At 50.3% G+C, this 20,097-nt stretch overlaps 1 protein-coding gene across 4 annotated transcripts in view; it reads left to right on the top strand.

Annotated features, from left to right (window-relative positions):
• Nucleotides 1-3,731: 3,731 nt before the first annotated feature.
• Hdac7 (histone deacetylase 7) overlaps nucleotides 3,732-20,097 on the top strand; it is a 43,335-nt gene continuing 26,969 nt past the window's right edge. For 2 of the 4 annotated variants that reach the window (XM_090324747.1, XM_090324733.1), the window contains exon 1: nucleotides 3,732-3,854. In XM_090324747.1, coding sequence (XP_090180873.1) covers nucleotides 3,836-3,854 — 19 coding nt within the window. In that variant the 5' untranslated portion in view covers nucleotides 3,732-3,835. The remainder of the gene's footprint in view (nucleotides 3,855-20,097) is intronic. The other 2 variants (XM_090324741.1, XM_090324754.1) reach the window with 1 other exon arrangement.

Below are 20,097 nucleotides of genomic sequence, written 5' to 3'. Positions count from 1 at the left end.
ATCCCCTTTTGAAGCCAACTTGGGCAGGAAAGTTTGTTAGGCTCATTTCTTCAACTAACCACCAGAAACCAGATATGGAGCTGTGGCTTAAAGTGGTAAAATGCTAACCTTGAACCAAAGAGCTCAGGGACAGAGGCCAGGCCTGTGTTCAAGCCCCACAACTCACAGAAGAAGAAGAAAAAAAAGTCAGTAGTCAAGTTAAAAACAGTTTCATAAGCCAGGTGCCTGAGGCTCACATCTACAATCCTAGCTACTCAAGAGGCTGAGATCTAAAGATTGTAGTTCGAAGCCAGTCTATGAGGCTGTTATCTCTAGTTAACAAGCAAAAATGGTAAGTAGAGATGTAGCTCAGGCGGAAGAGCACTAGTCTTGAGTGAGAAGGCTCAGGGTCAGTACGCAGGTCCTGAGTTCACGCTGGCATGTGCACACACAACCCCCCCACCCCACAAATGAACAAAAAATTAAGGCTGAAATGAAATGAGTAACAAGAGAGAGGCTGGCTGTCTGCAGTGACAAGTGGTTTTTCTGAAGGCTATGAGTGTTGGGGGGATCTGGGAGAGGGAGGCCATGAAAATACCTGAATTGGAGGAGCAGGCATCCTGCAGAGTCTCTGAGACACAGGAGTTTATCGGGGTTGTCGAGCTGAGCATGATCCTTGAAATCCATGACCACCTGTCCTAACTCAACAAATATCCCACCTAGAGTAAGTTTGAATTTTGTGTAAAGGACTGAGAAATCGAGGTCATGACTAAGGCAGTTGTTGGCACCCACTCTTGCATGACCTAATCCCAGAAGAAGGAAGTTGGGTACTGGTGACTCACACCTGTAATCCTAGCTACTTAGGAGGCTGAGATCTGAGGATTGAGATTTGACTCCAGCCCAGGCAGGAAAGTCTGTGAGATTCCTCCCTCCAATTAGTTAAAAGCTGCAAGTGGAGGTATGGCTCAGGGCTCAGGAGTACCAGCCTTAAGTGAAGAAGCTTAGTATGAACTAAGGAACCTGAGTTCCAGTCCCAGTGCTGACACACACGCATGAGAAACAGGCAGACTAAGTGAGATTAGATTAGTGGAGAAAGAATGTGGGGGGCAAGGCTCCTTAAAGACATAGACACCCATACCTGTAATCTTAGCTACTCAGGAGGCTGAGATCTGAAGATCTCAGTTCAATGCCAGCTCAGACAGGAAAGTCTGTGAGACTATCTCAAAAAAACAAAAAACAAAAAACACCAGAAAACCAGAAGTGGCCCGGTGGCTCAAAATGGTAGAGTGCTAACCTTGAACAAAAGAGGTCAGAGACAGTGCCTAAGCCTTGAGTTAAAACAACCCCTTCCCGACCAAATAACAACAAAAAATAAAACTGAGCTTCAAGAGATAGGATCAGATAAAGCCTCCAGCCAAGATTAGCATGGGATGCTAATTTTGAGGAGCTAGTAAAGGACTGAGGAAGACATTTATTTTGGAGGGAATACGGCAGGTAAGAGAGTGAAAAAATACCAGAACACGATGGAGAACAAATTAACAGCTTGTTTCAGCAGGGTGTGTGTGTGTGTGTGTGTGTGTGTGTGATCTCGTATCATCTGATGGCTTGTGTGATACCATATCATCTGCTGGCTTGGATGTGAGAAGATTTTTATGTTATTTATCTATTATTTTGTGCTGGTCGTGCAACTTGAATTCAGGGTCTGAGTGCTGTCCCTGAGTTTTTTTCCCTCGAGGCTAGTGGTCTACCATGTGAGGGAGGCACAGCTCTACTTTCAGCTAGTTTGGTGGTGAGCTATTTTGGAGATAAGAGTCTTACTTTTCTGCCCGCATGGCTTTGAATTGTGATCCTGAGATCACAGCCTCCTGAGTAACTAGGATGGCAGGCATGAGCCACTGGCACCCAGTGTGAGAAAAGTTTATGAGTATAAATTTACAAGTACAGAGGGCTTCCAGTCTCCTGCCAAGTGAATGCCAGGGCAATGGGAGGTCAGCTACTTATCACAAATAGTAAGAGGTAGTGCGAGGCTGGCACTGAGACTGAGGGAGTAAGAAGTCTGTGGTCACAAGTTGGTCTTTAAGCTGGATGTTGGTGGCTCATGCCTGTCATCCTAGCTATCTGAGGATTGCAGTTTAAGACCAACACAGGCAGAAAAGTCCATGAGACTCTTATTTCCAATTAAAAGCTGGAAGTGAAGCTGCGGCTTAAATGGTACAGTGCTAGCCTTTTGTGGAAGAAGCTAAGGGACAGTCTTCAGGCCTTGAGTGCAAACCTCAGTACCTGCACACACACACACACACACACACACACACACACACACACACACACACACACAAGTTCATCTTCATCATGACCAAGCCCTTGTAAGCTACTGTGGACTCCTGTGTCTAGCCTAACAGGACGCTGCCTCAAAGTCTGGTTCCTAGAATTGAGGGGGGATAGGTTGGGGTTAGAATGTGCCTCTTTGATGGCACCTCCCAGAAGAGTCCAGTATTCCTGGGTTGAGTACCTCTTCCTTCTCAGGAGTTTTCTGACCCAGCAGATAGCTGGAGGGGATAGGGTTGTGAGAGTCAGCCAAGAAGCACAATAGGGAGGTCCTCAGCCCCTGACCCCTGAAGCTGACCTCTCTCCAAGCCTAAAGGGGAGTGGGGAGAAAGGCAGGGGAAGGGGCCATTGCTGTGCGAGACTGGCCCTGAGTGGAGTTTATTAGCTGAGGGAGGGCTGGAGGCGGCTGCATTCCGACTCACAGACTGGAACATTTCTGTGATCCGCTGTAATGCACTGGGGGACACTGACATTGCTGAAGATTGACTCATAGGGACTGGGGTGGGGGGGGGAGAAAGAGAAGTGTGTGTGTGTGTGTGTGTGTGTGTGTGTATAAGAAAGCGAGAGATGGGGAATGGAAGAGAGGAAGAGGAGTGAAGTGAAGGAAATCCCTTGAGAAAGGTCTTTTTTTTTTTTTTTAAGAAAACTTTCAAAATCTGCACTGCTTCCCCCCCTACATCCCCTTTATTCTTTTAATAGGAACAGGCTGCACCCTCCTGGTCCCCTCAGCAGGCACTGAGGGAGGGGGGGTGCCAGTGGGGGAGGGCTGGGCAGTGATTCAAATCAGATTCTGGAACTTTCCTGAGGGGCCTGTGTGTGTGTGTGTGTGTGTCTGTGTGTGTGTGTTGGGGGGGGTCCATCAGGGATTCCTCCCATGGGATTCCACCAAGTGTCCCCACGATGTGGCTATCTGCTTGTGGTCCTTCTGTGGATATAGGTATGGGCACGGCAGTGGCGGGGGTTGGAAATGGAGGGGGTGGGGGGAGAGGAGGAGAAGATTCTTTTGCAAAGCGTCTATGTCCACGATCCCGGCTCGGGGTAAACATGGATGCAAGCTCGCAGACGTGGTGTAGGGCAGGGTGCGTGCGCTCAGGTATCCGGGTTTCCGGGAATTGTGCACAGGTCGGGGCAGCCGCGCGGCGCGCGCAGTGGCCGGGACTTTGGGGTCCCGCGTTCCGGGTTCAGCGCCGCCTCCCCCGCCGGCGCTTGGGGTGTGCACCCCGGGGTGGCCGCGCGCAGCAGCGTCGACCAGGCTGGGGGTGCCGTGTCCCCGGGCCGCCGGGGCCTGCCCCCTCCTTCCCCTCCCCCTTGGCCCGCTCTCAGACTCAGATAAAGCATTTCCTTCCATTGTCATCCTACCCGGCCGGCCGGGCTGCCAGGGCCCTCCCCCTCCCGGCCCCCTCCCTTCCTCTCGCCGTCTCAGTCTTGCTCTGCAGCCTCCGGCGACTAGTAAGGGGGGGATGTGAGGCCGGCGCCCCCAGCCCCCCTATCCTGCCATGAACCCCCCGATCTGACGACTCTGGCCCCCTGGATGCACAACCCCGGCGCTGGTGAGTACTGGGCGCCCCCCCCACCCCAACACACACCCCGCCTCTCCCCGCCCTGCGCGCAGCGCCCAGCGCCGCCCGCCCAGGCTCCGGCTCCGGCTTGGGGCTCCCGCCGGCCCTGCGGGGGCCCCGGATCCCCTGAGCACCCCGCGATCGTGCTCGCGACGCCCGGCTCTGCGGGATTCTAGCCGGCTCCCAGCTCGGGCTGGTTCCGGGGCCGGAGGAGTCAGGCCTTTCTCGGGGAGCCCACATCCGCCTGCCCGGGGCAGCGACAGGCCCCGAAGAGAGGCGGTTGGAGGCCCCGGGCCGCGGGTGTTTGGAGTCGGCCGTTTCATCACGACCCCCCCCCCCCCTCTTCCCAGGGAAGACAAGTCGGGGCGGGGGACCCGGGGGGCAGGGGTGGCCGCCGTGGGCCGAGGAGGGGGCGGTGCTCCGGAGCGGAAGGTTTTGGAAGTGCCAGGGCAAAGGGCAGAACCCACTGAGTTGGGGCCGGGCTTGCGGGGCTGGACATCAGCGCCCCCATCCCGCAGAGCCCAGCTGGGCTCTACTTAGGTTCGGAGGCTTGGGATAACGCGGTTTACTGGAGGGGTCCTGGGCTGGGAGGCTGTGCCTAGCATCGTCCCCCCCATCACCCTTATTTCACCCTTCAGGGTAAACAGACACCTGTGCCCAAGTGAGATGTGGACGGCAGTGCCCGCGGGGGCGTAGCCAGCAGGCTGTGTACTGAGGGGTGAAGAACTGGATGTGTGACACCCCCCTCCCCGCCCCGCGCACACACACACACACACACCCCTTTTACCCTTGGCTCAAGTCTGTTGGTGCCAGGGGAGTCACCAATCTGTCAGTGCAACTGGGTTTCCAGGACCCGTTTCCGAGGCCTGTAGATTTGGATCAAGCTCTCTGGGGCCCTGAGAGTCATCCAGTGCCCTGGCACCCGCCTTTTCCTCTCCCTCTGCCTGCCTATTGGGTTTTGACCTCAGCCAGCCGCTGCCACTCCTCATTCCTTGTCTTTGCTGGCTCTCTGGCATAAGCAAAAGCCTCCTGCATCTGGACACAGGCAGGCTTGCTGTTAACCAGCCCTCCCCATGCCCCAGTGGGAGGCTCAGCTCAGCCTGCCAGTTTCTAGTGCAAGAATGGAGCACTGGTCCTCAGCCCGCTGGCACCCCTTGGGAGCTCAACATCTGGACTCAGACATAAGTCAGTTTCTTAGACGTGCACCTGGACCCATGGGGACCTTCCTCAAGTCCCTCCCCCACCCCCATCTACCCATTGGGTTCAAAGACTATGACTCAAGTTCCTACCCTCTAACGGGGCACTTTGGTGGCCCATTTCTCCCCAAGGGAGGGGCTGCTGGATTACCAGACTTACTTCCCTTCTCATGCCAATCCTCTTACTACTTTCCAGGTCCTTCTCTATTTTTTTTTGGGGGGGGGGAAGGGAGCAAGTTACTGGGGCTTGAACTCCTGTCCTGGAAGCTCTTCCTAGCTTTTGTCAAGGTCGGCACTCTACCACCTCAGCTACAGATTCACTGATAGCTTTTTGATGGTTAATTGGAGATGAGGTTTCACAGATTTTCCTTCCCAAGTTGACTTCAAACTAGATCTCAGCCTCCTGAGTAGCTAGGATTACAGATGTGAGCCACTGGCTTCTTGTTTCTGTGCTTGGCACCTTCTTCTCCTCCATCTCTTCATTATTTCCTCCCCACCCCTACTTAATTATTAAGTTATTTTCTTCTCTTCTGTCACTGAAGAAGGGAAACTGAGGCCTATAGCAGTTTCATTGTGTCCACCAAGTGAACCAAGACTTAATCAACTCTTGGATCCACTGAGACTTGTCAGCTAGCTTTAGTCCCTTGAAGTTCCCCCCAGCCAAGCCAGGGGCAGAGTTAGCTCAGAGCTGCCTCTTGGTGTTACACCCGGAGAGGGGCTGGGGGATGGGGAGGGTGGGTGGAAAGGGATATGGCAGTGGCCTGTTGAGTCCTCTGATCACTTAACTCAATCCAGTGGATAGCTGTTTCCATGGTTACCGGGGCTTGTGCTGGGATCCTGAGGCAGGGAAGGTTGCATTTCCAGCTGGTTGACTCCATTTTATGACTCTGTTTCTTCATCTCTAAAATGGGTAGAAAATTCCTAGCTCACTTCTCAAAGCACAGAGGAGGAGGGACCGGCCACAAAGGGATGAGTCCAATGCGATGGCTATGTATGTTGTTTCCCTCTCCCAATATACCTTAGAGATAATGAACCTCCGCTTTAATGCTTGTTGGCTTTTGGGCCAGATACTTGGAGCTTTTTAGATTCTAATAAACAAACCCTTGGGAAAATGAGAAGCTCTTGTGGGATTGCATCTTCTTTCTGCTGTCTGCATGTCTTCATGACGTCTTGCAGGCAAGATAGAAGTCTTCATAGCCCCATGGTCTCCTTGTCCTCTTTCCCCTGGTCTTTCCTTGAGGGCTGGTGGCTTTAAAGTTGGCAGAGTCCTGAGAGGAGATGAGCTTGTGTGAGGCTCAGGGTCACTCAGCCAAGGAATGGATGCAACAGGCCTTCTGCCTCTGCCAGTGCTCATTCTCCTGGCCCTGGCCTGTCTGGGGTCAGATGTGGGTTGAGGCCGACAGTGGAGTACATTCAGGTATTACTTGAGGCAGGCCTAGAGTAAGGCCTGGGGCTGGGGTAGGGCCTGTCCCTTTGGAGTCTCAGGCTCCTGGGATTGTGCCTTTGTGTATTTTGGATTTGTTCACTAGATGGGGCACTTCCTCTGGGGCAGGAAGCTTTGATTTCCTGTGGTGGGGGACTTGGTAGGGATGGGGGGGGGGGTCAACTCTGGGCAATCCCTGTTGTTATTTGTGACCACAGGGGAGAGTTTCTCCTTGAGGCTGCTTGCTTCCCCAATGCTGAGGAGGCAGGAAGGAAGGCGCTGGCCAGGAATCCCTGGCTGAGGCTGGAGAAGGAGGCCGTGAGAGTCATGAGATGGGGGTGGGCAACACCACAGGAAACTCGGTCAGCAGGTGATCCTGCCGGGTATTGTGTTTCCTTATAATATTTTCCCCCGTTTCTGTGGTAACCATGGCGGGGGGGGGGTCCTAGGTCTTAGGGCATCAGGAAGGCCCTCTCCCCAGACAGCCCTTTCCTTAGAGGAATCCCTAGATCTAGCTACCCCCAAACCCTTTGGGCTCCCAGGACCAAGAGCTCGGAAGCCAGGTGAGGGACCTGAATGGATACTAATCTGGGGGGCTATGTGGACGCTCTCTGGGATCTTCTAGGCAAGGAAGGAGAGGGGGTGCTGGAGTTTAAATTGCTGGCCTCAGCCTCTGCTCCCTTCTTTCCATCTTTCTTCTGTGCTTCCTCCACCTCTATGGAGCATTGGGTCCATGTTGCCTGGGGCAAGGGGAAGAGAGGACGGGTGGCAGAGGTAGAAGAAATGAATGCTTTCTTCTGACCATTTCCCTGGGACAAGATACATTTAGGATAACGTCTGTTGCATGTGGTCTCCATGTGAGGTGTGTGTGGGCACTGCGTGTGCCAGGGGGGTTTGTATGTATGCACTAGGCTGTGTTATTATATCTGTGTGGCAGTTCCTTGGCAGACTGGTCTCCACATGGTAGCTCAGTGTGGGGTGTTCCCTGAGCATGCCCACATATAATACAGATGTGTCAGCTGCAGTCGATGGTTCTGTGTGGAGTGTTGAGTGTATGGGCATGTTTTGAAGTGTTAGATACTTGTGCAGCAGTGGCTTTTAAAAATTTTAAGTAGTTGTGCAAAGGGATTTCAGTTCAATATAATAGTTTATAAGTATAATGTATCTTGATCAATGTCACCTATTCTATTTTCCTTCTCCATCTTTTCCAACAGCATTTTGTGTGTGGGGTGTGTGTGTGTGTGTGTGTGTGTGTGTGTGTGTTACTGAGACTTGAGCTTAGGACTTTGTCCTCTTTTTTTTTTTTTTTTTTGCCAGTCCAGGGCTTGGGCTCAGGGCCTGAGCACTGTCCTTGGACTTTCTCAAGGCTAGAGCTCTACCACTTGAGCCTCAGCACCACTTCGGGCTTTTTTCTATGTATGTGGTGCCGAGGAATCGAACCCGGGTCTTCATGCATGCTAGGCAAGCACTCTACCACTAGGCCAAACTCCTGGCCCGGCTTTGTCCTCTTGCTTAGCTTTTTTGCTCAAAGCTGGTGCTTTGCCACTTGAGTCACACCTCCACTTCCACAAATTTATTAGCTAATTGGAAATGAGAGTATCTTGGATTTGTCTTCCTAGGTTGTCTTCAAATCATGACCCTCGGATCTCAGCCTCCTGAGTAGCTAGGATTTCAGGCATGAGCTACAGGCACCTTCAGGACTCTATTTTAACATGCAATTCAGATTATGATGGCTGAAGGCTCACGCCTGTACTCCTGACTGTTCAGGAGGCTGATATGAGGATAACAGTTTGAAGTCAGTCCTGGCAGAAAGTTCTAAACTATTCAGAAAAGTCAGAAATGGCACCATAGCCCAAGTGGTGGAGCACTAGCCTTGGACAAAAGAGGCTTGAAGATAGCACCCAGGCCCTGAGTTCAAGTACTAGGATTGGCAAGAGGAAGAACCAAGACACAAAGTCCTCTAAAATCTGTCCAGGACCTCAAGCTCCTCAGCGCATCCTGTGGGTACCCGTGTCATACATCCATGCTCAGTGTGATGAAGAGAACCAGATGAGACTAGGCTCTGACAGGGACCTGACTTTTCCTCTGGGATCCTAATTTTCCTGACCCTATTAATTACATGTCATTATTTTATTTGGTGCCAGTACTGAGGCTTGAACTCAGGGCCTGGGCTTTTTCCTCTTAGCTTTTCCCCTTAAGGCTGGCACTCTCCCTTTGTGCCAGATTTTGTGGTATTATGGTGGTTAGGTGACGGTAAGAATCTCATGGACTTTTCTCTCCAGGTTGGCTTGATCTTCAAATCTCAGCCTCCGGGCTGGGAGTTTAGCCTAGTGGTAGAGTGCTTGCCTAGCATGCATGAAGGCCTGGGTTCGATTCTTTGGTACCACATACATAACAAAAAAAAAGCCGGGAGTGGTGCTGAGACTCAAGTGGTAGAGCTCTAGCCTTGAGAAAGTCCAAGGACAGTGCTCAGGCCCTGAGCTCAAGCCCAGGACTGGCAAAACAAACAAACAAAAATCTCAGCCTCCTTAGTAGCTGGGATTACAGGCATGTGCCACTGAAGCCTGTCACCTTTTTCTTGTTATGCCTTTCTTTCTTTTTTAAAATATATTTTTTATTATAATGAATACAAGGGTTACATTTTGTTATGCCTTTCATTTTCTTCTTGAAAGGAGATTTTGAGATGGCTGCACACCAATTCTCAAAGATCCATGTTGACATCATTTACAAAGCCATCCATTCCACAGATCACCCATTCCTTAGATGCTTGCTGAGCCTCGCTGTGTGTCAGGAACTGGGCACAGATGCACAGCGAATACGAAGGCACCTCTGATCTCAGGGAACTTCCACTCTTGTAGAGGAGACAAAAGAACAAGTAAGCAAGTAAAGGAATGAGTCTGTGTTGACTGGTTATATATTTTGATAAGCCCTACAAAGGAAATGAACCCCACACAGCAATTTAAAAAATAACAAGATGAGACTTCCTTAGGCTGGGTGGCCACAGGAGACCTGTCTGAGAAGGTGACATTGGCACCTTCTTTCCCCTCCCCACACTGGAAGTAAGCCCAGAGCAGGCATGGGAGCTGGATTCAGGTGAGAGATTTGGATTTAGTGTATTGGCCGAGTCTTAGATCTGGGTTTCTAGGCACCATCTCCTATCCTCAAACAGCCCCGGAGAGGGAGGAAAGAAGCAGGAGAAGCTGGACAGGACCAGAATTGAGGCTAATGCATTGCTTAGGTAACTGACTGATGGTCATGCTGAATTTTGGAAAGGAGACAGAGCTCCCAAGCTCCACCCCATTCCTGACCATCTTGCTTTTACATTCCTCTGACCTTATTCCCTCCCATCTTCTAGCCAGGATAACTCTATGCCAAATCCCTCCCTATAGGGTCTAGCCTAGCTCGTAACCATTGGGATTTATTTACCTGGCTCCGGGATCACTAGGAAGAAGAGGGGTCAAAGCTTAAAAGAGGGTCTGGGCCTTGGGAGAACCCAGACTAATGAGCTAAATTGGGAGCCAGAGAGAGAACAAAACTCAGGTGGAGACCGAAGCTGGCAGGGCCCAGGATGGGAAAGGGCATGGAGAAGACCTGAGCTCAGATAACTCTTTCACTGGGCTTTATAGAGCCACTGTTGAGTCTTGACATCTGTTCCCCAAACTGGATAAATCTTTGAGATTTATCTCTGGTTTAAGCCACCTGCTCTACATCTATTGAAGGGAAAAGTCCCTTTGGGTTCACCTGAAGCTCTTTCCCTCACCCTCTGTCAAGGGGTTGGCTTGCATATCAGCAGCTTGGGTTTAACATGCCTGCCCTTCCGATCCTCACTTTACCCTCCCCTCCCTGGAAGGTTTCTCTGGGCCCAGTACTGCAAGGTGTGTGCCTTCCCCTCCAAGTAAGTAGGAGGTCAGCTTTCCTCCCCACCGACCCCCTGCCAGGGGTTCCCTGGGCCTTGTACCTTCTGGACACTGGACCAGCTACCCTGCCTGGGCAGCAAACTTTTCCAGAAGAGGAGTGTTGCACTCACTGTCTGCACCCTGTCTCAAGGGTGCATCCCAAGTTGCCTGAAGGGATGGGGAAGGATGCTGGTTGGAAACATTAGGCCTGTGCCAGGGTGCTTGGTGGCTCATACTTGTAATCCTAGCTATCCAAGAGGATGAGATCTGAGGATCAGCAATGAAGCCAGTCAGGTCAGGAAAGGGTGTGATTCTTATTTCCAATTAACCAGCAAAAAGCTAGAAGTAGAGCTGTGGCTTAGGTGGTAGAACACCAGCCTTAAGTGCAAAAGCTAAGGGACAGTGCCCAGGCCCTGGGTTCAAGCTCAGGGACTGGCACCCAAATGAATAAATAAATAATGAATAAATAAAATTTTAAAAGAATGAAATCTAGGGTTATAGGACTAGTCCCACAAGCTGAGATGGCATTCAGCTTGGCTCCCTACCCAGCACCCCCTCAACTTGGCTCCCCTCCAGTGGGATTTCTCCAGCCTGGGGAATCCTGATCCCTTTTCTTCAGTGCCCCTTCTGCTACCCCCACCATGCAGGATGGCTGATTGGGGCAGAGTGGGCCAGGAGGTACAGGTTTGGAAAGAATCTGTGGTGGGGGAATTCGGAGATTGGTTTGTAACCGTCTTGTTTTGTGTTACCCCCCCCCCCCCAAACTTGCATGTCTGAGGCATCCGCTGTGCCCTCCCTGCCACCCATTCACGCTGTAGACTGCTCTCAGAATGACAGACTGGTGGCACCAGGTTAGGGTAGGGGGTGGGGTAGGGGTGAAGGGGGAGCCCCAGGCTTGAGGGGAGCTGGAGGGTTAAAAATAGCTGCAACCGGGTTTCGGTTAGCAAATGTGGAGGCGGAGAGCTGGAGGCGGGGCGAGGCCTCCAGCCGGGCTGTGCTTCCCCTGGGTCTGGGCTCTGAGTCACCACGCAGGGCTAGTGCTGCCACCAAGTAGGGTCGGCCCACCCATCTCAAGGCCTGGGCTGCACAGGGCCCCAGGGGTCAGAATTAAAGGTAGTGTGACTCTTCCAGGCCTCTGGACTGTCTTGAGAGTTAGGCCAGCTCCAGGTTCTGTGATGAGATGGAAGACCTGGGTTTGAGACTCAGCTGCCTGGCTGAGAAGCCTTGTGCAATCATTCCAAGGTTTTTCTTTTCTTTTCTTTTCTTTAATTTCTTTTTGTTTTCTCATTTTGGAGTGTAAACACTCTGTGGATCTTAAAACGTCTCATATGAAATCTCACCTCAGACACCCATGGTGCTTACTTATTTGCCAAGGCTGGCAGGAGACCCTTCCTGTAAAAGGCAAGAGAGATCTGGAGCTTGAAGGCTTACACCTCTAATCCTAGCCATTCAGGAGGATGAGATCTGAGAATCAGGATTCAAATCCGGTCCTGGCAGAAAAGTCTGTGTGACTCTTATCTCCAGGTAACTAGCAAGAAGCTAGAAGTGGAGTTGTGGCTCCAATAAGTGGTAGAGCACCATTCTTGAGTGAAAAATTGCAGTCAGGATAAGAGGTTCTGAGTTCAAGCCTCTTTACCAGAAAGAAGCAGCTAAAATGTGTCCTTGGGCTCCTTCTCTATGCCTCAGTTTCCTTTTCTGTCTAGAAAGAGAGAACAATTACAGTTCCGATCTCCTGACGTTCCTCCGAAGTGACAATAGATAATGGGAGTAAAGTTATCTCCACTCCTGGTGAGGAGAGTACACACTGAATACTCATCTTTATTATTGATGTTATTGTTCATACTTTTGAAGGTCAGGGAGAGAGAATGTTGGAGACACGAGGAACAGAAACTGGGCCCAGCCCCAGTTCACAGGAAAAACCAGGCCAAATTCCCTGCTCCAGATTCCTCCACCCATGAAGACTGGGAAGAGCACGAGTCTGTAGCCAGAAGGCACAGGGTGGACCCCTACTTCTCTTGTTCACTCCCTTCCCAGTATGGCAGGGTGAGGGGGGACCCCAGGGCTGGAAGCCTACTGGCCTTCAGGAGGGATTGCTATGCCAGCCCTGGGAGGGGCTGGGGCAGGCTGCCTCCATGGCCCAGATGTGGGATACCTTGCCAGCATCTGCTCTGTGACCTTTACTTTAGCCCCTCCCTGGCAGCTTTTAAGAGGATGGAGAAGCTGAGGAAGGGTGGGCTGGTCAGTGATGTCAGCGGTGCGTATTCCCAGCACGGAGGCCCAGGAAGAGGCATGAGGCATTGCTTTCAGGAAATGATCGTTATTCAGCCTACAGGCATTCATTAAGTAAGGCCTGACTTTATGCCGAGCCTGGGCCAGGCCCTCAGCCTGATTCATGAGAGGTTGAGGTGTCTAGGTTGTAGATTGCATGCAAAGCTCACAGGCGATGGAGTCCAAGAACATGCGGGAGCCATGAAAACCTGTGACCTAGCTTTCATGAAAATCTTCTGTCACATCTTGACTTGACTCGCATGAGTGGCACCATCCATGTGTATACATTTGTACAGGTGTTTGCTACTTCATAGCAGAGGTATTTTGGGTGCAGGAAAGAACCAGATTAGCAGAAAGTATTTTTTTTTTAAATAAATAAATAAATCAAGCAAGCAAGCAAAGCCAGGTGCTGGTGGCTGATACCTGTAATCCTAGCATCCTAGCTACTCACGAGACATGAAGCTTGAGGTTCAAAGCCAGCCCAGGCAGGAAAGTCCATGATATTCTTATCTCCAACTAACTCCCCAAAAGCCAGGAGTGGAGCTGTGGCATAAGTGGTAAAATTCCAGCCTTGAGTGAAAAAGCTCAGGGATAAGCACCCAGGCCCTGCGTTCAGGCCCCAGTATGAGCAAAAAAAGAAAGAGAGGACGGAAGGAAGACGGATTGACTTCAGTCAGAGAGATCACTGCAGCAGGCACCTCTCCACTTTGTGTGCCTTTTTAGTTTTATTTATTTTTATTTTACTTTGCCAGTCTTGGGGCTTGAACTCAGGGCCCGAGCATTGTCCTGGGTCTTTATCAAGGCTAGAGCTCTACCACTTGAGCCACAGCACCACTTCCAGCCTTTTCTATATTTGTGGTACCGAAGAATTGAATCTGGGTCTTTGTGCATGCTAGGCAAGCACTCTACCACTAGGCCAAACTCCCAGCCTTTGGGTGCCTTTTTAGTTTTGGGTTTTGGGGGTTGTTTGTCTGTTTTTTTTTCCTGGTCAAGAGGCCTGAGTGCTGTCCTTGAGTTTTTTCACTCAAAGCTTGTGCACTACCACTTGAGCTTACTGTACCACTTCCAGTTTTCTGATAGTTAACTGAAGATAAGAGGCTCATGGACTTTCCTGCCCAGGCTGGCTTTGAACCGATCTCAGCCTCCTAAGGAGCTAGGATTATAGGGCTACTGGCACACAACTTTTTTTTTTCCAGTCCTGCGGCTTGAACTCAGGGCCTGAGCACTGTTTTGGGCTTTCTCAAGGTTAGAGCTCTACTACTTGAGCCACAGCACCACTTCCAGCCTTTTCTATGTATGTGGTACTGAGGAATCGAACCCCTGTCTTTGTGCATGCTAGGCAAGCACTCTACCTACCATTAGGCCACACTGCTCCCCGCCCCTCCTTTTAGTTTTAACCCAAATGAGATCACACTACTCTCATGCTTCCCTCCTTCCCCTCCTCAGTGGTCTCTACCTTCTGGGGCTGAAAATGTTCATCACATTCAGTCCCTAACTGGCCAGAAATTGTCCTCACAGATGCTTTGTTTAAATCAGTACCCTGGGCTGTGTTGAATTCCATGATGATCCTGTTGAATTCCACGAGGGCTGTGTTAGCACCCTGGCTGGATTTGTGATCTGGGGGGAAAAAAATCTGTTGACTTCAGTGTAAAGGAGGTAGTCCTGGCGATGGAAGGGAATTGAGTCACCTAGAGAAGCTGTCCAATAGACTGCCATCTTCCAAAAATAACAGACAAAAGGGGCAGGGCAGGAGGGATTGGGGAGCTCTGGGAGTATTTACATTAATATTCATGGGGCATCGCAGTGACTGCCAGCATTCCTAGCTGGTTGCTATTCAGAGACTCATATCCAGATGCCAGTTTGATTGGTTTGGACTGAGTATTTTCTCCCACTCCCCCAGGCCAGGGAGCAGTAGTAGCCTCTTCCTTTCCCTCCCCAGCCAGGGATAACCAGTGGCTGCCTGACTGTGTTTGTAGCCCCCAAGAGCCTGCTCTGAGGGGAGGGACTTACTTCCTTTTGCCCTTGTGGATATCACCATCCCTTCTACCTGCGCAAGCGCAAGGCTGGCCCAGGGGTGATGGTTGTGGGTGGGGAATGCACTCTTGAGGACCACTTAGATCAATGACTTGCTGTGGTTATGTAACTCGAATTTTCTACAGAGCTTGACAGTTTCCAGAGTCCTCACACAGCAAGGGCCTCTTCCAAGGCTGCCCTGGGAGTTTAGTTCTACCCTGCTGGAGGCAGCACACAGGAAACTCCATGCAATGGTAAAATGCACAATGAAGAAGCCAGATAACATGTAAGAGGAGAGAGGGAAGTGTGGAGGTCTCCCAGTGACAAAAGGCATGGCAAGACACAGGCAGAGAGCGTGAACTTGGTTTTTATTTTTGTTATTGTTGATGTGCTTTGGAAGGAGCACAGTAGGCCTTGTGGGGACCCGCTGATTTGGAGAGTCACCACCTTGGACTGTCCTGTCCCTGGTGGCCCTGGGTGGCCTCACCTCACCACCTATTAGCTGAGCTTGCTGTTCCCACCAGCACACCAGTCATGAGCTCAGGTTGTAGATGTAGAGGTCCATCCATCCCTGTGACCTCAGGACATTTCTATTTCGTACTGTGTATACACACACACACACACACACACACACACACACACTCACTCACACGTATTCTGGTCCTAGGCTTGAATTCAGGGCCCAAGTGCTTATTCTGAGCTTTCTTTTTTTCTCAAGGCTAGTGCTCTATCACTGGAGTCACAGCTTTTCGTGTGTGTGTGTGTGTGTGTGTGTGTGTGTGTGTGTGTGTATGTATATATATGTGTATATATATATATATAAATAAGAAAGTGGCTTATGCATGTCAGACAAGTGTTGTACTATGTACTACCTTGCTAGCCCTCTGCAATGTTTTTTTTACACACTTTTTTTTTTTTTTCGTTGTTTGCCAGTCCTGGAGATGAACTCAGGGCTTGGGCACTATCCTTGGACACTCTTTGCTCAAGGTTAGTGCTCTATCACTTGAGCCACAGCACCACTTCCATCTTTTTCTATGTATGTGGTACTGAGGAATCGAACCCAGGGCATGCGAGATGAGCACTCTACCACTAGGCTATGTTCCCAGCCCATGCAATGTATTTTTTAAAAAATTTATTTATATTTTTTTGGTGCAGTACTCAGAGCCTTGAGATCAAGGCTGGCCATCTACTGAAGATAAGAATCTTTCTTTCCTGCCCAGGCTGGCTTCGAACTGTGATCCTTGTATCTCAGCTTCCTGAGTAGCTAGGGGTACCCAGTGGCAACTTCTTAATCTAAGCCTCAGTTTCCTGTTTTCCAAAGCAGGTGCAAAACCCTATGAGATAGTATCATACTCAACACTATCTGCATTAACATACACTTGGTTATTTATTAATATTATTAACCAATAATTGCAATCATTTTATAGTTTGTAATATAACGTAGACATTTCCCTCGCAGTCTTGGAAATGGGCTGAGAAGCCTTTGGATGGCACAGGCTGGAGGAGACAAAAAAGGTACATCTCCAGGCTCACAAGCAGCTGGACCCAGGAAAGTTGGTAGTGGAGTACCCTGGGAGGTGGAGCCTGGAAGAAAAGGCCCAATCAGGAGAGCAAAGGAAGTCATGTGACACCCCAAAGGCGTGAAGGAGCCGCTTGGAGAGGCAGCCCCACCTCTGGGTGGTGACTGCTTCCTGTTGGGGCAAGCACTTGAGAAAGACTGGCTCTCACTGGCTGTTTAAGGGGGAGCTTCTGGTTGAAGTGGGGTGCTAAAGGACTGGAGAAGAAACTCGCAGTCTAAAATTGTTATTCTCAAGATTTGGGCCTTCATATCTTGTCCTGCTCTGTGTGTGTGTGTGTGTGTGTGTGTGTGTGTGTGTGTGTGTGTGTGTGTGTTTCTTATGCTAGACAAGATCATGGTTAGACTTCATGGTGAACTTCCTATCTGAGTGAGTGATCGGAGGTCCTGGAACGGAGTTGAGAGAGGCTACAAATCTGAGAGCAATCTGGACTAGGGAACCTGCCTGCAGAGGATGGTGAAGAACTGAGCTGAGCTGTAGGAGAAGCCACAGGGGTAGGAAGTGGATACAAGCATGTCAGGCTGCTTCCCCAGGAAGTACCTGTGCCCTCCCTCTGGCCAAGGGGTGGCCAGAGAGGCCTCAAGAGGTGGGGAGGACTGCAGAATCCCTGCTTTTCTTTGCTAGATGAAGCCAACCTCTCTCTTTGGCCCATGAACCTTGTCACACGTAATCAAGAATAAATAGTGCAGAGCATATATCCAGGGCCCTGCTAGATTTCCATCCTGAATCTAGAACAGAAGATATGGGGTAGGGGGATGTTCCTCCCTCCTCCCCCCCCAGGGAGCCACCATTGGTTGCCGTGGTTACACCTACTTCCTGTTTGAGTCATCTCAAAAGGCAGAAGTGTGTGTGTGTGTGTGTGTGTGTGTGTGTGTGTTGGTGGGGGGAGCGTGCTGGCTCCGGCTCAGGCTTCCACTGCGTAGGGGATGTTTACAACAGCCAAATGTGGGATTCCCAGAAAGGGACTCCAAACAGGACATCCTGCGGCTACAAAATACCCAGGTGTCAAGAGTCAAAAATAGCTGCCACAGGGCCCCAGCAGGCCAGAGGTGGCAGGGAAAGGGGCATACTCACTGTAGAGGCTGAAGGGCATTTCCAGCCTTCTGCTCTCCTGGTGTCCAGCTGCATGGGCCTCTGCTCAGGCAGGCAGGACCTCTGAGTGTCCCTAGGAGCAGCTGGGGTCACTTGTTGGATGATGCTAGAGGGTCGGCAGGGAGTTGGAGATCTCTAGTGGTGCAGGGTACTACAAGAGAATGGAGCTCTTCTTCGTCTGAGACCCGGGCTTGTGGACAATTCCATGCCCAGCATGTAGCCTCAATGCATGCTTGATTTGTATGTCTGTACCCATGGCATGTTTGAGTGTGTTTGTGTGCCAGTCCTGGGGCTTCAACTCGGGGTGTGTTGTTCCTGAGCTTTTGTGCTCAAAGCTAGTGCTCTACCACTTTTAAGTCACATCTCTACTTCCAGGCTTTTTTGGTGGTTAATTAGAGATAAGAGCTGTTTAGACTTTCCTGCCTGAGCTGTCTTTGAACCACAATCCTCAGATATCAGCCAGGATTACAGGAATAAGCCACCAATGCCTGTCTGTGCTATGGTTTTTTTTTTTGTTTTTTGTTTTTTTTTTTTAAATTAACCAAACTGATCATTTTTGCAAGTGACTCATTGGGGGTATCTTTATGGACTTTTCAGCCTGCATAGAGCTGGCAGTTGCTGCTGATTCCAGACGTTGGAGGCTGGAAAGCTTTGCCATGTATATTAGCCTGCAGGAGGAGTTGGGAGGTGTGAACTGTGAGGGGTATGGATTCTGGAGCCACTCTGTGTCATTTGATCTTGGACAATTCTTTAATACTACACGTCTCAGTCTACTCATCTGCATAATGAGGATAAAATAATAACCTCTTTATAGGATGGCCAGGAGGATTAGGTAAGTTAGCAAAGGAAGGAAAAGGGAAGATGCTGTCCTTGGCAGAGGTGGAAGGAAAGAAATGGGCCTGGGGATACATACAGAACATAGAACATGCCTCTGTGGTGGAAGAGCAGACACTCATCTGCTAATAGCAGAAGGGAGGCTTCAGTTTAGCAGGCAGATGGGAATGATCACAGGCTATGAAAGGTAAGGAAGACCCTCCAGGTGCTTGGTGCTTCATATTAGACTTAGAACATGGTTGACCCCAGCTGGTCATCCTCTTCTGGCAGGTGTGTGTGTGTGTGTGTGTGTGTGTGTGTGTGTGTGTGTGTGTGTGTGTGTGTGTGGTGAACTCAGGGCCTGGCCACTGTCCCATAGCTTTTTCAATCAAGGTTGGTGTGTCATCACTTGAGCCAAACCTTCACTCCTGGCTTTTTGCTGATTCACTGGAAATAAGAGTCTTACAGGCTTTTCTGTTGGGGCTGACTTTGAACTGAGAGTTGAAGATCTCAGCCTTCTGAGTAGCTAGGATTACAGGTGTGAGCTAGGATCACCTGGCTGCAACAGATACCCTTAGGTTTTGAGTGTAGGTGAGGCCAGCTGAGGCTTGACCAGGTTGGTGTTTCTGATTGTACCTGCTTGACCACAAAGCCAGGATCAGAAGTTGCAGACCCTTCAAGAGGCCTTCCCTCACTGCTGGTGATTAGCCTGGCTTCAAATGTCGGGAGATTCCAGCCCACCCTCAACCCCTACATTCCATCTAAATCTGAGCAAGGAACAGTTTAAACATGATACTATAGAGAATTTCAAAGGGTAATGAGACATTTATATTCCATCTTCTAATTTTTTTTTTTCCAGTCCTGGGTTTGAGCTCAGGGCCCGAGCACTGTCCTTGGACTTTCTCAAGGCTCTACCACTTGAGCTTCAGCACCACTTCCGGCTCTTTTCTATGTCTGTGGTAACAAGGAATCGAACCTGGGTATTCATGCATGCTAGGCAAGCACTCTACCACTAGGCCAAACTCCTAGCCCCCATCTTCTACTTTTAAGGGCATTTTGATTTTTGGGGGGGTGTACAAGGGACCAATCTCAGGGCCTTGCACTTGTGAAGACAGACACTTAACCCACTTAACCCGCATCTCCAGACCCTCTGATTATTTACTTATTTTTGAGAAAGGGTGTTTGCTTTGTAACCTGGCAGCCAGGGCCGTGATCCCTCAGCTCAGTGGTTTCCCTTGCAGTACTGGGGAACCAGTGCTTGGACTTATCTGGCCTGGCCTGGTTGTACCTCCAGTTTGCTAGATGCTGGTGACTGAGTACCTTCTCTTCTCTTTCTTCTACTACCAAGTGAGAACATTGGTCTGAATGAGCTCTAATGCTCCATTCACTCTTATGGTCTTCAGATACTTCTCCAGGTGTAACATCGACATCTGCAAGGAGGTCTGTTTCACAGTGTTTGGTTCTTACAGGCCTTTGAGGCTTGGTGACCACAACATTCCTTCACTGGTTTGCTTTTTCTTCCAGCTTCCTGGAGCCGCGTCACCTTTGCTAGGGAAATCAAGCATTATCTCAGTTGAGGCAGGGATAGAGAATCAGAAGCCACAACCCATGAGGTGAAGGGGGTCAGCCTTGAACCCAGGGCCCTAGCCTCCTGATTCTGCCCACCTTCCCCCTGCAAATGGGGCTTCCTTTCCTGTTGTTTTTTTTTTTCTTCTTTCTTCTTTCTTTCTTTCTTTTTTTTTTTTTTTTGGTGGGTTATGGGGCTTGAACTTGGCCTGGGCGCTGTCCCTGAGCTCTTCAGCTCAAGGTTACCACTCTACCCTTGAGTCAAGCCCCATTTTCTAGAGGTTAATTGGAGATTAGAGTCTCAGGTCCTTTTGTGCCCAGGCTGGCTTTGAACCTTGATCCTCAGATCTCAGCCTCCTGAGTAGCTAGGATTATAGGCGGAGCCACCGC

The sequence above is a fragment of the Megascapheus bottae genome, chromosome 2, assembly GCF_031878675.1.
Source record: "Megascapheus bottae isolate mThoBot1 chromosome 2, mThoBot2.hap1, whole genome shotgun sequence".
Classification (NCBI taxonomy): domain Eukaryota; kingdom Metazoa; phylum Chordata; class Mammalia; order Rodentia; family Geomyidae; genus Megascapheus; species Megascapheus bottae.
Note: the sequence above shows the minus strand (reverse complement) of the source record. Positions and strands in the feature narration are given on the sequence as shown.